General features: G+C 38.9%; 1 protein-coding gene and 1 non-coding gene across 2 annotated transcripts; both read right to left on the reverse strand.

Moving 5' to 3' along the window:
• Window positions 1-820: 820 nt before the first annotated feature.
• On the reverse strand, window positions 821-927 carry LOC137957421 (small nucleolar RNA R71). The gene has a single exon (XR_011113388.1). It is a non-coding gene; the product is annotated as a small nucleolar RNA R71 (small nucleolar RNA).
• Window positions 928-10,544: 9,617 nt separating this feature from the next.
• On the reverse strand, window positions 10,545-16,689 carry LOC137956609 (uncharacterized). The gene is made up of 5 exons (XM_068804164.1): window positions 16,380-16,689; window positions 14,126-15,044; window positions 13,814-13,909; window positions 11,690-11,826; window positions 10,545-11,035 (listed from the first exon to the last, which is right to left on the reverse strand). Exons 1-5 carry the CDS (start codon window positions 16,595-16,597, stop codon window positions 10,849-10,851), a joined length of 1,557 nt encoding a protein of 518 aa, XP_068660265.1. The 5' UTR covers window positions 16,598-16,689; the 3' UTR covers window positions 10,545-10,848.
• Window positions 16,690-16,939: the final 250 nt, after the last annotated feature.

Below are 16,939 nucleotides of genomic sequence, written 5' to 3' on the forward strand. Positions count from 1 at the left end.
GATTACATGAACGATTCGTACACTTGCGAGGTATAAAAGTCGATGTAACTAAAATTCTACATCAAGTTTTTGGCGCCGTTGCCGGGGAGGCACGTATTAAGCGTATTTCTTTGTTATCCATAGTCTTAGGTTAGATTTTATTTTATTTTTTTTATTTTATTTTTTTTATTTTTATTTTTATTTTTTTTCTTCTTTCATAATTTTAGTTTGGTATTTTTTATGGAATTATTTTTATTTCTTCTAGTTAGTTCATATTCTTAGTAGTGAGGTTGTTAGCTTAATTTGATAGTTCATTTTGTTTCTTTTTGTGTTTTTATGCACGGGCGCCGCTCCCTAGGCGGACCATTAGCTCCCTTTGTTGAAGAGGTAGAACATATTTGTAGGAAAACACCCGAAGTCAAGTTAGGAGCTACCATGGCTAATCATGGCGAACCATTACAGTTACCTGCAGCAGGTGACCGTAGAGCCCTGAGGGATTTATTCTATCCCATCCCACTTCACATCACCTTCTTGCATTATATTGCCACCCACTACTGCCGCCAGTTATGAGTTGAAACCGGGTGTGATCCAACTCCTCCCTACATTCTATGGGTTGGAGAAGGAGGACCCCTATTACCACATCAAGGAATTCTTAGATATTTGTGCAACTTTTAAATTCCAGAATTTCTCAGATGACTCTATCCGGTTAAGACTTTTTCCATTTTCACTTAAGGATAAGGCCAAGTCTTGGCTTAATTCCTTAGAGGTGGGCAGCATTACTTCATGGGACACATTAGTCACAAAATTTTTGTCCAAGTACTTTCCCATTCAGAGAACTACAGCCCTCAGGAGAGAAATCTCCAACTTTATGCAGCAGGAGGGTGAACACTTTTATGAGGCTTGGGAGAAATGGAAGGATTTGATCCTTAGGTGTCCGCATCATGGGTTTGAGAAATGGCATTTAGTGCAATACTTTTATCAAGGTCTTACACCCCAGGTTAGATCCATGGCAGATGCAACGAGTGGTGGGAGTTTGATGGGTAAGAGTGCTAGTGAGGCGTGGGACTTCTTTGAAACGTTGAGTGATCAATCTCAGCAATGGGGTTCGTCATTTAATGTTGATAGGAGATCCCACGAAACCAAAAGAGGGGGTCTCTACGAGGTTAGTGAAACACCTATGCTCATGGCCAAGATTGAGGGGTTGACTAGAAAAATTGATGCCCTTATGGTGTCCAAGAGTTCACCTGCTCCTAACCCATCTACTGTCTGTGCCATATGCTCTGGTTCATCTCATCCCACACAAATGTGTCCATCTAGTTCATCCTACCCAGAGCTCATTGAGGACTTGAATGCAGTCCAAAATTTTCATAGACCAAACCGGAACGATCCTTTTTCAGAAACATATAATCCGGGTTGGGCTAGGCACCCAAATTTCTCATGGTCCAAGGGCCCACAGGTTGGGGGTCCTCCAGGGTTTACTCAACCCCAAGCTCCGCGCCCACACTTCACCCAACAACCATTGATTCCACAAACACCTTCACTTGAGGATACACTTCAATTATTCATGCAGAATACACAGTCCTCCATTGCCAAACTTGAAATGCAAGTGAGTCAGTTGGCCAGCCACATGAGTGAACAAGCACAAAATAGACTCCCGAGTCAAACCATTCCTAACCCCAAAATCACACATGAGAGTGAGTTGAGTTACAAACCCCACCATGAGCAAGCAAAAGCCATAACCACCCTTAGGAGTGGTCGTGAGTTGAACAATGGGGAAGGGACCACTAAGTCTAAGGAGTCAAAGGATGACAATGGGGACACATCATTGAGTGACGAACCTCCAAGTTCTCCACCAATAGCCAAGCAGATCCCTAACCAAGTCCCACTAGCTCCTTATCCGCAGAGGTTATCGGGCCCACCTAGGAAAGGAGATAGCATGCATGAAACGTTGGAACTGTTTAGTAAGGTTCACATTAACATTCCACTTCTTGATGCTATTAGGCAAGTCCCTGCCTATGCCCGATTTTTGAAAGACCTTTGTACACAGAAGAGAAAACAACATGTTAACAAAAAGGTCTTTCTTACTGAGAATGTAAGCTCAATTCTGAAGCACAACACTCCTCCTAAAGTTAAAGATCCTGGATGTCCCACAATTTCATGTGTCATTGGTGAACATACCATCCAGAGAGCTCTTCTTGACTTAGGAGCAAGTGTGAATTTGCTTCCTTTCTTTGTGTACCAGCAATTAGGTTTGGGGGAATTGAAGCCTACCCCCATCACACTTCAACTAGTTGACCGTTCTGTCAAGATACCACGAGGAATAGTTGAAGATGTTTTGATAAAAGTGGACAAATTTTTGTTCCCGGTTGATTTCATTGTTCTTGATACAGAACCAGTATTCAATGTGACCAACCAAATTCCTGTCATCCTAGGACGTCCCTTCTTAGCCACATCTAATGCTATCATTCATTGTAAAAGTGGTGAGTTGGAGTTGTCTTTTGGAAATTTTAAGGTCTCATTGAATGTATTTAATGCCGGGCACCACCCACTTGAGTCTGATGATCTGAGTCCTGCATTTAATATAGAAACTGTTATGCTTGATAACGAATCCACTCTTGAATCTTTTGAGTCTTGCATAACATCTTTAGACATGGACTATTTTGATGAGGAAACATATTTCTGAGAGGTTAATTCTTTACTCAATTCTGTACCTCTGTTGGAGGAAGCTTATGAGGTTATCACAACTGATCATCCACAGGATCTTCCTCTTGACTTAGACAAACCTCTCGAAACTTCCAAGCTAGATCTTAAGCCACTTCCTCCCACGTTGAAGTATGCGTTCTTGGGACCCATGAATTCATTACCAGTCATTATTTCCTCTGATTTGAGTATTGAGCAGGAGGAACAATTGACTGAAGTTTTACAAGCACACAGAGAAGCATTGGGGTGGACTCTTGATGCCTTAAAAGGGATTAGCCCCTCCATATGCATGCATCGTATTCATTTGGAGGAGGGGACTAAAGCCTCACGTGAGATGCAACGTAGGTTAAATCCCCATATGCTGGAGGTTGTGAGAGAAGAAGTCATTAGGTTGCTTGTGACAGGAATCATTTACCCTATTTCCGATAGCACCTGGGTGAGTCCAATTCAAGTTGTCCCTAAGAAAGGGGGGATAACAATAATGAAAAATGAGAGTGGTGAATTGATTCCCACAAGAACTACCACCAAGTGGCGTGTCTGCATTGACTATAGAAAACTTAATTCCGTCACTAGGAAGGATCACTTCCCACTACCTTTCATTGATCAGGTACTAGAGCGATTGGCCGGCCACAATTTTTATTGCTTCTTAGATGGATACTCCGGCTACAATCAAATTCCCATTGCTCCAGAAGACCAGGAAAAGACCACATTCACGTGTCCGTTTGGCACCTATGCTTACAGACGCATGCCTTTTGGTTTATGCAATGCACCCGCCACTTTCCAACGGTGCATGATGAGTATTTTTTCTGACATGATTGGTGAATTTTTAGAGGTCTTTATGGATGACTTTTCTGTGTTTGGCTCTAGTTTTGATACATGTCTGTACAATCTTTCACTCGTATTGTCCCGTTGCATTAAGTCCAATTTAGTCTTGAATTGGGAGAAATGCCACTTCATGGTGAAAGAAGGAATTGTGTTAGGACATGTAGTGTCTGAGAGGGGTGTCGAAGTGGACAAAGCCAAGGTTGACCTAATTACCAATCTGCCACCACCTACTTCTGTGAAGGGAGTGCGTTCTTTCCTTGGCCATGCTGGGTTCTATAGGCGTTTCATTAAAGACTTTAGCAAAATTTCTCGTCCTTTGACGAATTTACTTGCTCAAGATGTTGCTTTTGCCTTTGATGATGCCTGTATTCATGCTTATGAGACACTGAAGAAATGTTTGTCCACTGCACCCATTGTCCAACCCCCTATTTGGTCTTTGCCTTTTGAGTTGATGTGTGATGCCTCTGACTATGCATTGGGGGCTGTTTTGGGGCAAAAGACAGATAAAATGCCCTGTGTCATTCAATATGCTAGCCGAACTCTTCATGATGCTCAATTGAATTAAACTACCACTGAGAAGGAGTTGCTAGCTGTTGTGTTTGCCTTAAACAAATTCAGATCATATCTGTTAGGGTCAAAGGTTATAGTGTTCACTGATCATTCTGCTTTGAAGTATTTATTATCCATCAAGGACACTAAACCTCGCTTGATTAGATGGATCTTGCAATTGCAAGAATTTGACCTTGAGATTCGAGATAAGAAGGGTTGTGAGAATGTTGTTGCTGATCATCTATCTAGGATATGTGTAGTACCTCAGGAAGGATTCCTTCCTTTAAATGATTCCTTCCCTGATGAACAACTTCTCCAAGTATCCCAGTTGCCTTGGTTTGCTGACATAGTCAACTATCTTGTAACTCATAAGATTCCTGATTATTGGAGTAAACAAGATAGATTGAAATTCTTTTCCCAAGTCAAACATTTTTTTTGGGATGACCCTTATTTGTTCAAGGTGTGTTCTGACCAAGTCATTAGGCGTTGTGTACATGAGCAAAACTTTGCCAACATTCTTGAATTTTGTCATTCCCACGCATGTGGTGGACATTTTGGTGCTAGAAAGACCGCGGCTAAAGTCTTGCAATGTGGGTTCTATTGGCCTTCATTATTTAGAGATGCCCATGAGTTTTGTCAGGTGTGTGATAAATGCCAACGAATTGGTTGTTTGTCTAGGAAGAACATGATGCCTCTTAACCCCATTCTTATTGTTGAATTGTTTGATGTGTGGGGTATTGACTTCATGGGTCCTTTTCCTGTCTCGTTCGGCTATCAATACATTCTTGTTGTTGTTGAATATGTCTCTAAATGGATTGAAGCTATATTATGTAAGACAAATGATCACAAAGTGGTGGTAAAGTTTTTAAAAGAAAATATCTTTAATCGGTTTGGTACCCCGAGAGCGATCATCAGTGATGGGGGATCTCATTTTTGTAACAGAACATTTGAGACCTTATTGAAGAAATATTCCATCACTCATCGGGTGTCCACTCCGTACCACCCGCAAACTTGTGGTCAAGTGGAAATCTCTAATAGAGAGATCAAACGGATTTTGGAGAAGACGGTTCGCTTTGATAGGAAAGATTGGTCCACTCGATTGGACGATGCCTTATGGGCCTATCGAACTGCTTATAAGACTCCTATTGGTATGTCTCCATTTCGCCTAGTATTCGGCAAAGCATGTCATCTACCTGTTGAGCTTGAGCATAGAGCTTATTGGGCCATTAAGGCTTTAAATTTTGATTTAACTCAAGCGGGTGAGGAGAGAAAGTTGCAATTGAATGAGTTGGAAGAGATACGTCATGATGCTTATGAGAATGCCAAACTGTATAAGGAGCGAACAAAGCTTTTACATGATAAATCTATTTTTCGCAAGTCTTTTACTGTTGGGCAGAATGTTTTACTTTATAACTCACGATTGCATTTGTTTCCAGGGAAGCTAAGATCCAGGTGGTCCGGTCCATTTGAAGTTACACAGGTGTTTCCTCATGGCGCTATTGAGATCCGCAATCACGGAGACGGGTCGATCTTCAAAGTTAACGGTCAGAGGCTCAAACCGTATCTTGAGAATGTCCCCACACCAGAGGAGGTGATGGTGATTTTCTTGGAGGAACCTGTCATTTCATCTTGAATGCATCAGAGTCTTGCTTACGACTATAAACTTAGCACATTGTGGGCAATCCCCACGTTTCTATCCTTTTGTACATTACAGTTTTATTTTTATTTTTATTTTTATTTTATTTTTTTGGTTTATTCATACTCTCTTACCGGCTGAGAGCAGAAATGGTTCCGATAGTCGATGACCAGACTTTTGGTCCCTAGTTTGAGAGGTCTGTACTCAAACAACCGTTAGGGGATTGACCAGTTCGATCTTGAAGTATTGAATGAAAACCTTATGGTGAGTAACTTAAGGACTTGTGTTCAGCGCGTGATTCTTGCTGCCTTCAGTGGCCAGTCACACGGAGATTTCTTCAAAGTGTGATGTGGGATAGCGGTTTCATCTACGGATGATTACCTACGGGTACGGCTGATACGAGTAAACCTTCTTCGAGGGAGACTATGTATCATTCCTGGGGGTCTTTATTATTTTTTTTTTTTATAGTCGTTATAGTGTTTTAACTTTTCCCCATTGAGGACAATGTCAGGTTTAGGTTTGGGGGGGGGGGGGAACGACTCTTTTATGTCTTAGCAATAATTTTCGTTCGATTTTTGTTCGTGGTTTTCAAATTACTCCTCTTAGTATGTGGTTAACATTAGTAGAGTTAAAATAAGTTGCTCAAATGTTTTTCAAAAATTTTCGTAAATTTGTGTAGAATATGCCTATTAGAAATCCGATATCATTTGTTGTGATTCATGAGAATTCAGTGGGATAGCTTCCTATTGCATTAGACTTGGAACTTAGTTGCAAAAGAGAACATGTAAATCTAGTGTTGATCTATGTTAGTCTGAATAGTCTTGTATGCCTGTTTGAACTCATACCTCAGTAAAATTCCTTGTTGTAATGTATAAATACAAATGGAAATGCTCTTGCTTGCAAAAGACAGATAACTTCAGAAACAGCCTGGGCAAACCCAGGGACATGCACCGGAACAGTGGGTTACTTAAAAATAAGTGCATGTGCAGTGAAGACGAATACAAAATGGTGGTAATACCAAAAGTATTCAGTGAAGAAAACAAAAAAAACAAAAATTACGCTGGTAATAGCAAAAGTGCGCTGGTAATAGCGAAAAATGGTTTTAAATCTGGAAGCAATGAGTTTCCTTAACTTTGATGATGAATTGTAATTTGAAAGAAGTTACAAGTCAAGATTGAAATTGGTATATTTCTTTGGTGAGATTGTAAGACAACGGGCTTACTTTACTATTTTCTCTTAATTGTGATGTGACCAGGATTTTATTGTTATTTGCTGCCTCTTTGTTCTGTTGAAGTAATAGCTTATGGGTCACATTGGTTCAGGTGGAGTAACAATGAGTGTATTTGGATTGATAATAGGCTATCTTTTACACAGGTTTTAATATTTCGCAAGATCTCATATGAATTTCAGATATTTTACGATACTAAGTGTTAGTCATATGCTAATGAGGAGTAAATTTTCTTCAGTTTTTTTCTTTTTATATTATTGATTTAGATGAATTTTGTGGGTAAATTCCATGCAAACCCTCACGAGACATAACTCGTCCACTACTGCAGAGTAGGGGTTTAACGGCTTGTTGCATACGCTAAATGCAATCGTGCTCCCTACGAAAGTGGCATTTTGTTTTCCTAGGCTTAATTTTGGTTCGATTGTTGTTTTGCTAGGGACTAGCAAAGATTTAGGTTTGGGGGTGTGATAGATGCCATATTCTGACATGAGAACTAGGTTAATTATAATAGAATAACCTTTATAATTGTGTTATAGGTGGTTACTTATCAGTTTTCAAATGAAATGAGCATTTATTGAATTTGGCATTAATCATTGTCGATATTGCATATTTCTTTCTCCTGAATTATATTTCATTATTTTTTAGTCTTATTTCTTCCTGAAATGCTTTTTATAGATTCAATTATGAAATTTCAGGAGAATTTGGGTGGAGAAGAAGATATTTACCAAAATGCCCTTAGTAAAATGGAGGTAATTTCTAGGGCAAATCGTTTTAAAATAAGAAAAATCATATTTAAAGAAGAGGAGGGAGCGTAAAGAGAAGAGGAGTAGAGACCAAAAGGGAGGACTTTGACCGGAAACAGGGGAGGACCCGAGAGGAGTTCCCCACCGCTGTTCGCCGGCCAAGACCTTTCGCCGGCCAAGACCTTTCGCCACCGTCGTCCACCGTCGTCCACCACCATCAGGCAACCGAGAACAGACCCGAGGAGAGCTCGAGAGAGTCTCCGTCGCGGCGAGTTCGACGCTGCCATTCTTTGCTCTCCAGGCCGGGAGGGGATCCGAGAGGGCTTCTCCGGCGCCACTTCTTCTTTCTGACCATCCTCCGGCGTCGTTTACATATTCCGACCAGTCCCGGAGCCATTCCGACTCCAACCGAGACTCGAGAGAGCCGGTTAGAGAACGTCAGCTCTGTTTCGCTCTTCGCCGGACGTTACCTCCGTCCGTCGGCTTCTAACCGTCATCGCCGGCGTCGTCTCTACCTCCGGCCACTCACTATTGCTACCCGACGCCACCAATTTCCGGAAATCGCAGCACCCGTGAGAACGAGTTGCTGCCCGAGCGAGAGGAGGAAGAAGAGGAGTAATTCGTCATTATTGAATTTGATTTTTTTATATGGTTTGAACTTAGGTTTTGAATGTTAATTGAATCTGATTTGATAATTAAGGTTTATTTAAGATTTGTTTTCTTGATATTTGATTAAATTAATTAATTAGGGTAAGATTATAATTGAGGTTAGATTTTGGTATTTTAATCCGATTTCTGTCTTTAACTCTAGGCGCCCGAGAGGGGCTAGACGCAAGGATTGAGAATTCGGATTCGTGGTTACGTGGCGCTCGAGAGAGGCACGAATCACGGTAAAATCCAGAGTTGATGTTTCCTGTTGTGCAAATAGTTAATTAAATTATTGCTTGATAATTTAGGATATAATTAGTGTTTAGTTCATATTAATTCATCATATTTGGTTAGGCTAGTTGACTGAAGAATACACGAAATTCAATCCTCCCTGTGGATATGACCCTCGCTTACTACTAGATTACATGAACGATTCGTACGCTTGCGAAGTATAAAAGTCGATGTTACTAAAATTCTACATCAGCTTGTTAACTCATGAGCTGATACATTTGCATAGACTTTTTTACTAATTTCTCTCGTTAATTCTCTTTTTAGTTGGTTGATAGTTGCTCTTATTTACCTCAAACCTCAAAGATGATCGATAGTTCAGGCCTTTTGGGTCGCTCAACATCTAATGTTGTTGTTTGTCAATGGAATAAGCATTATTGATGGAGGTATTTGCTCTTTCTTCTAGGTCTACTAAGCTGGTTATTATACATTAGTGTGCTCCATTGCAAAGTCTTGGAATGGTACTAAGTTCATCACAATATTCTCTTTATTTATTTTTTATAAAATTTTTATAGTTTTAAATGTAGATTAAACTCGAACCCAACTCAAACTCGATTCCAATTTTAGGCTCAGGCTCGAGCTCAAGCACGAGTTCGAAGTTTTCAGATCAAGCTAAACTAAAACATTTACAGGTTCAAGCTTAGCTCGGCTCGATGCCACCCCTAGGCATGGGTAGGGATGGTAGCTAGAAATTAGGGGGATTCAAGGGAAGGGAAGAGGGGAGAGCATGAGTATGCATGGAATTCACCAACTTTGGGAGGGGAAGGGGCCTAAACACCTGCTTGTGCAGCCCAGCTATCATTGCTGCCATTGTTGCAGATATCTCCTGGACTTGAGTTTTTTAACCCAACTACCTCCAGCGTTATTTATCTTGGTCCACAGAAACAGTCGTGCCTTCCTCCTTTTCCTTATCTATGCTTCAGATGACTGCCATTAAATGTTGGATCAGAATCCAATTTTTCCACTGAGAACAAGGGCTGAATTGAGGAGGGGTTGTGTTGGGCAAAAGAGTGTGAGAGAGTGGTTTGTGGAAGATTCTAGACCTAACTTATTCTGCAATTAGCAAAACAAGAAGCAAAGTAAAAATAAGCTACGGCTTAGAACATGTCCTCCTTACTCAGCTTCTCTATTTATATTTGCAATTATTTACGCAGTGGGAACAAAAGAGAGACTCCTTGTTTTGAACCTAACTCAAGTAGAAACTTCTATGCAAGAAAACTACTAGGAAACAACTTTCCCATGGGGAAGGAAGAGGAAGCTAATTTGAGGTAGGAGAAGGGAAATGCACTTCTTGAAAAAGTTATTCCAGTCTTGTCCTTTTGGCCCCCTATTTTACATCTTTGCCCTCACTAATTAGTCAACGTAATCCCTTCACTAATACCCTACAGGTGAAGTAGAAAGTCCAAACTCAGGGTTTTCTAGTCAAATGGGGCTGTAAAATCCGATCTCATGTCCACCCCAAAATAACTAGAGGCCTCCATCCAATAAAAAAAAAAAAAAAGGGAACGTGGCTTGTACTTATTCAATTCTTACCATAGTGACTTCCATCTCCATCTTGAAGCCGTCTCCTACAGGCAAAGTTGCTACTGCTACTGATTCAGTTCACTAATTGGACAACTTAGTTATCTAACACTTGTAGTTTGTTCTTAAATTAGTAGCAACCACAATCCTTCCACCAGCGGGATGCAAACCCAAATTAAGTTAAATTTTATTGTAAAATACATACAAATTAGAAATAGATGCATATAAAACTGTGTTGGTCGGCAACCCCTCTCCACCGGCAATGTCGGGCTCCACCTTCCTCCCGGCGAGATGGAGGCTTCTCTATCATCTAAAGATAAAAAAGGCATAGTAGAGGTGGTAGAAGACCTCTCATCTAATGAGAAAAAAAAAAAACCGGGGAGGGAATGGAATGCACTAACAGGGCCTAAATCAAATTCCCCTCGTGTGATCATTTCCCACCTATGCCTTTCCCTGACTCCATTTATCAAGTAAAAATATTCGTACTAATAACAACACATTATTCTCTGTTCTCCAATTTCTCTATACGTGCAGCTACTGATAAACAAACATACAACAGAAAAATCATAGAAAAAAGGAAGAAGAGAAAAGTAACAGAACAATGGACAAGAAAATCCACCCTTCACCTATTCCTCAAAGATTCAGATTCTATGGCTATACCGCATCCTAGATTATCAGGGGAAGCTGATTCATCTTCAGTTTTGGGCAAGTACATGCACAGGCTACTTGCACTATTCTCTCTTGTCTTCTTCTGTATCCCCATTGAGATCACCTGCACCACTAACATGCATCAATCTTGCATCTGGCTGGGAAGATGGGCTACGAACATCCTTGGATGAAATGACTGTAGATGGCTTTATTAGTGTCAAGGTATCTTCCTTGTCGAACTCCTCACTTGCATCATCTGAGTAGGCATATCTGAGACCACACAATATTCAGCACATGCACTAACTAAACATTCAGATCATAAATTGTAGAACTCATGGAGTTTTTTACTGAGTTCTAAGAGGATGAGGCCAAGAATGGTAATGGGCACCTGATTCCCATCCGTCAAAATTTTTAATCAATCATTAAATTAGCTCATAAAGCAATATTACAAAAACATACTCTTACGGTCCTCAAGACAGGAGATATTCTGGTACAAATTAGTCTAACTTGAAAGTAACAAAAGTAAGAAGAGTCCCACGTTTGATGCAGCTCTATAATGGGTTGAAAGTACTCTTTACCCCAGTACTAGTGCTTTACAATTTTTGCCAAAGATGGAAAATGCTGATTCTGTAATTCTCTAAGATGTTTTCTGAACATAATTTTTCAGCATAAATTTTCAGTTTTTAGCAGCAACCATAAGTTGATTAGAAAAGCTTTAAGCTCTCCACCATGCATTCAGTGTTTATCATAAGACAAAGGCAGGTAACTTATGAAATAGGGTATGAAAAAAGAGCCTCCAGTGGTAAAGGATCCACTACTTAGTTGATACCATATCGCCCAATGAACAAAAAATCTAAGCAAAGTAGGATGTAGAGTAAATATTTTTAATACAAAATGAATCACGTATCAGTTTAGAGAACTCACCTCATTGCATTCTGAGATGGAGCCCAAAGAGCGCAGATGACACAAAGTAAAGAAAATGAGAGTACTTGCCAGAAAGCAGGGATAATCCATGCACTCTGCCAGTTTTCATTATACACATCCCTTGACTTGATGTAAAGCTGCATAAAAGACACTAGGTAATTTCTATATCCGTGGCTACATAAAGGAAAACCAACACTGACAATGAAGTGTAAAATAAATGCAATGGCGTTGAAGACTTGTTTTAGCACAACAGGATATCACTCAGTCCACAAGTGGGTACAATCCCCGGTTTAATACTTGACTGCACATAGAGAATATAGCTGACAATCTGTTCCTAGGATCGGTCTGTACAAGAGAATCTGGCCCTTATCCATCAATTCTGATGCTCCTCAAATAGTGGCAATAGTATATAAAGCATGGCATGTAGCAGATGCAGGGGAGAATAGATCACTCAAAGAAAGACAGTGAAAGTCTATTACAGGGTAAGAATCATCAAATCTATTATTGATTTAAAGGATGACATTTTTTTCTATGAAAACAAGATAAAGGAGGACATTATGCACCTAAGCTCACTTAAACTCTTTATTAGAGTGTTAAACTTCAACTCCTTGAGTGGAATTTCATTTTCATTCAGTTTACACAACAACAGGGTGATTCAATTTCTCTTTGTATGTAGATACCACCCATACTTTCCACACTACCAGCACATTCCTTAAAGAATTAACCTTCTCTCCGAAAATTCTGTGTGAACTAACAGGGGGCCAAACACCACCTTTCTAAATGTTTATTAGGGAACTCTTTCAAATTGCCTGGAGAAAGTTTCCGCATTTTTATGAAATGTTTTCCTTTCAATTGAAAACTTGAAATTGAAACATTATATGAAAGCATACATTTTAGGTCACTTTGATAGCATGTTTTAAATGAAATTTCCAAGTATATAGTTTAATTTACTAAAATATATTTTAAAATGAAGCCTGTTGTTTAAACCCAACCCATTATAGGTAATCTAGTACAAAAATTTAGTTTGATATTATTGCCAAGAAATTTTTTATTGTTGATAATTTTTATAAAGTTGGAACTTCATATAAAAGCATACTTTATAGGTCGCCTTGATAGAATGTTTAAAATGAAAATTTTAAGTATATAGTTTAACTTACTAAAAAATATAGTTTTAAATTAAGTCCATTATTTAAGCCAAATCTGTTATAGGTAATCTGTTATTAAAGTTTTGTTTGATGCCATTGTCTATATGTGATTAATCATTTGTTATTATTTTGAATGATCATTTCATATTCCATTCATTTTCTGTGCCTTAAAAGTTTCAAAACGATGTTGAACTTGTTTTTAATGTTTCAAAGAAGATTATCAAATGTATCTTATTCATTTCTTGAATTACACTTCCTACATTTGCCAATCTATGTCCTGTTTTGCTTAGTATGATAGAGACCTGTCAAAAAGTTGTTTTTCCGTTTTGTGGGAATAAACCCATGTAGGTTAATGTCAGGTTCTGTGGTTATTAGTTAGGACAAGGTCTCCTAACTTTTCTAGTCATTTTAAGGTAGTCATGAACCCAACTTTAACATTGTATCAAAGCAGGGTATCTATTCTATTGGTTCCAGTTTGTGCTTCATTTAATTTGTAACCCATTTGTGTCATCCACATCTCAGGGCCTGTTCTATCGGTTAAGCGATGGGTGTAAGGGAGAGTCTTAGTGAGAATAATCCCACATAAGTTAATGTCAAGAAAAATTCTTAGGTCGTTACTTTGGAAAAGCTTTCTAATTCAGCAAGTCATTTTTTCAGTAGACTTGGAATGGTAGATCAACAAAGGCCACAAAATAGCTTAGCTGAAAAAAACTTAAAAGTGGATGAAAAGATACCAAAACAACAATATGATTTGAGCCCAAGACCTCACAAAGATGCCAGCCAACAATGATCATGAAGCTACAAGCTCAATCCATGGAGTTATAGTATATTGTTACATGACTAAAATTTATTTTACAATAGAGTCAGATCAATTAATTTACAATATTATAGGCATTTTCCTCATTCTCCTAAGCCAACAAAATGCATCATTTTAAACTGACCTAACATTTTATTTCAATGCTCATTGCCAAAAACTTACCTCATATATAATCCAACCGGCAGAGACTACAATGGCCACAGCCAATGCATTTGTAAACTTCCGGTAAATGTCCAACTTGGCCATCATCCGCCTTGTCTGTCAAGAATTACAATTGAGCACTAAGTTCTATGAAGACATTCAAATCAAGATACAAAAATTACATTTATAAGAGAGAAAATCACTTTCACTTATCTAAATAATGAAAAAGGTACTGAAAAGAAGAGAAAGAAGTAAAGAAGCAGAAAAGAACTGATCTCATTTAAGAAATCTACAGGAAAAATATCATACAAACAAAAAAATACTGACAGATACCTGAAGCTTGTCTAGTGTTTTGGAGAGAGATGTGAATATCCACAAGATGAAGAAAGCATCAAGGAGTGCCACTGGGAGAATCAAGAACAACCTTGCACTACCAGAAAGGTCATCCACTGTGCCAACATTTTCAACCAGCTCAAGAACTTCTGATGCTAGAAAGAAAGTGGCTCCAAGCATAACCACTTTAGAAGTGAGACCGCCAAGAGTAGGCCTCACAACACCGTAACCCATAGAAACCATGAGGATGATCAAGCGTGAAACTGTCCTTTTAACTACACCAAATGTAACTGCCCATATGGTAATACCAATTGGCCTTACTCCAGTAGTATTGAATTCAGTATACTCAAAGTACCATAAAGCCATCTCAAACATGCCTAAAGCAATCACCAAAGTTATACAGTTTTGTAATTGAAGAACCTCCCTCCAAAATCGGGCATACTGTGAGAACCAGAAAATGCCAAGAATCACAAAAGCAAGAGACATGAAACCATAAAAGTTCCTAAGTGGGGCCATTCTTCCTGGAAGATAGCCAGCTGGGTTTTTCCATACAGTCTTCCCCTTGATAGAAAGTTCCTTCAGGTTTGGATCACAATTGATGAAATAAAGGTTATACATCCCAGTTTTTGTAATTTGTATCGATTTTGATTCCATGGTGGTGATAAGAGCATCACTGTTAAACGATGCACTAAATACTTTCGGCCACTCAGGATTTCTTGCTGAACGACGGTAGATAATTTGACCTTGTTTACAAGCACCCAATTTTGCAAGATCAGCTGTGCAGCAAACAGCTCGCTGACCACCGTAGGCAGACCCTCCAACTGTTTCTCGGTCTTCTATCTCAAAAATAATAGCTTGAATCAAACCAGATTTTGCTTTAGCATCTTCCTTTGTCCTTGTGAATGTAATCTTTTCAAAACTTGATTCAGCGAAAAAGGAAATATCAGAAAATAGATCGGTTTACACGCAGCTAACACAAGATCTAAGAAGAGAGCCAACATCTGTTCAAGTTCATGCAAAGCACTTTTCCTAGAATTAAGGTGCCCTTTTAAAGTTCAGTCACTTTAGGACACCGGAAATCAGCACCCTTGAGGGGGGGATGCTCCCATCATCATAGATATCATCACTATGAAATTCATATCCATGAAAACAGTTATATCCTCTTACTCTATTCTGCTATAGCATTTGCAAGTTGCATTGCTGTTTATTTCTAAAGTGTTATATGTTCTCTATTCAGCAAGCATGTCTATTCTCAAGGAATACTAACGTGAATCACTTGAATCAGTTTATTCAGTTAACTTCAAGAAATTGAATAAAATCAATATATATATATATATATATATATATATATATATATATATATATATTATATATAGATAGATAGATAGATAGATAGATAGATAGATAAAGATAACTGTTTGTAGAATTATAAAATACATCAGGGAAACTAACTATATTTGCATAGCAACACTTTTCTCCTATTGAAGAGACATTGAGACAGCACAACCATCCGGCATATGATCATCATGGTGCATATGATATGGGACTCCCATTATCCACATAAAGCCTTCAATGACAAAGAAATCTTTTTCAAACTACAAAATAAGATATTTGAAATGAATCCTTTTCATGAGTGTGACACAAGGGATTTAGTACAATCTTAATGGGTCCGCTAGAACTAGTTCTCCTTACCATAGCCCAAAAACAGGCGCAAGGTAACCTAAAAAGCAAACAACAATCTTGGTTGACAGTAAAGCCCCTTGGAGTAATGGCTTAATGAAATTGTATATTGTAGTGAACTGTAAGTGCGCTATAGTGTAAGTGATACGTACATTAGGTGAAGCTACAACAGAAAATGATGAAACTTAAGAAATAAAAAATAAAGGAAATATTCGTCGATTTGTTGGGAAATAATATCCCCTGTATGGTTGCTGCTGAAAAATAACATGAGAAATATTGATGTTTCCTGGAATGCTATGTATTTTCGAGTAACTAAACCTAGACGAAAACAAATTTGAATAACGGACTTCTTACCCGCTTGATCTATAAGAAAGAAAAGCCCAGTATGAGCATTTCCCGAAAAAAGCTCATTTGCCAGAGCAAATGTCCAAAGGCATAGACATTTAAGAACAATGGAAAGCGTTGACTTTAACCAAATTTAGTCCATGAATAAAGACCGAATAACACGCAACAGATCTAGAGCTTCCAATTATCACAAAAATCATTTCCTATAGGGGAAAATCGGAGGGATTACCGAATAAAAGAATATCCATTTCCTAAGACGTCACTCTCGTTCTGATTCAGTGGAGAGGCATAGAGCCCCTCGCTACCTCCAGGGAGAACGATAGCGTTGCCCTTGGTAACGAATTTAGCGCCAGCATAATCGTGGACGGAGGCATTACTGCGCAGCAAGCAGAATGAGAGAAGTAGGATTGCACAGTATCTTAGATCTATGAACCGCATTTTCCCCATCTTCGTCTTGCTTGTAGACGGAGAAGAGTGGATCTGCTCAGCAACCTCTCCTGTACTTCCCCCCAGTAGAAAATGTGTACTCGGCTTGTCGGTCTGTGAGCCACACTTTCATACACCGTCTTTTGGTGTAATTTTCTATTCCTATGACGCATCTCGGGTGAGATCTCATTGACGAAACTAACGAATTTCATCACCTCATGCGACAGCTCGAACATGTGGAGTAAACGGTATCCAAATGGTATATAAATGAATAGAATAAGTTATTTTTTATACAGTTAATACTTACTCTGTATACCATTTCATCCAATTAAAATTTATATCCTATCGAGTATATTATTTATC

Source organism: Aristolochia californica, unplaced genomic scaffold (genome assembly GCF_029961685.1).
Source record: "Aristolochia californica isolate CCGP_79_NKW_82.1479 unplaced genomic scaffold, dmAriCali1.0.hap1 SCAF_2, whole genome shotgun sequence".
NCBI classification, from domain to species: domain Eukaryota; kingdom Viridiplantae; phylum Streptophyta; class Magnoliopsida; order Piperales; family Aristolochiaceae; genus Aristolochia; species Aristolochia californica.

Bases quoted from the DNA above. Each gene is read 5' to 3' on its own strand.
- LOC137956609 (XM_068804164.1), bottom strand. From the start codon at position 16,597: ATGGGGAAAATGCGGTTCATAGATCTAAGATACTGTGCAATCCTACTT. The intron at 15,045-16,379 runs GTAATCCCTCCG...CGCTGAATCAAG, and splicing joins AATGGATATTCTTTTATTCG to TTTTGAAAAGATTACATTCA. The intron at 11,827-13,813 runs GTAAGTTTTTGG...TCTTTTATGCAG, and splicing joins CCGGTTGGATTATATATGAG to CTTTACATCAAGTCAAGGGA.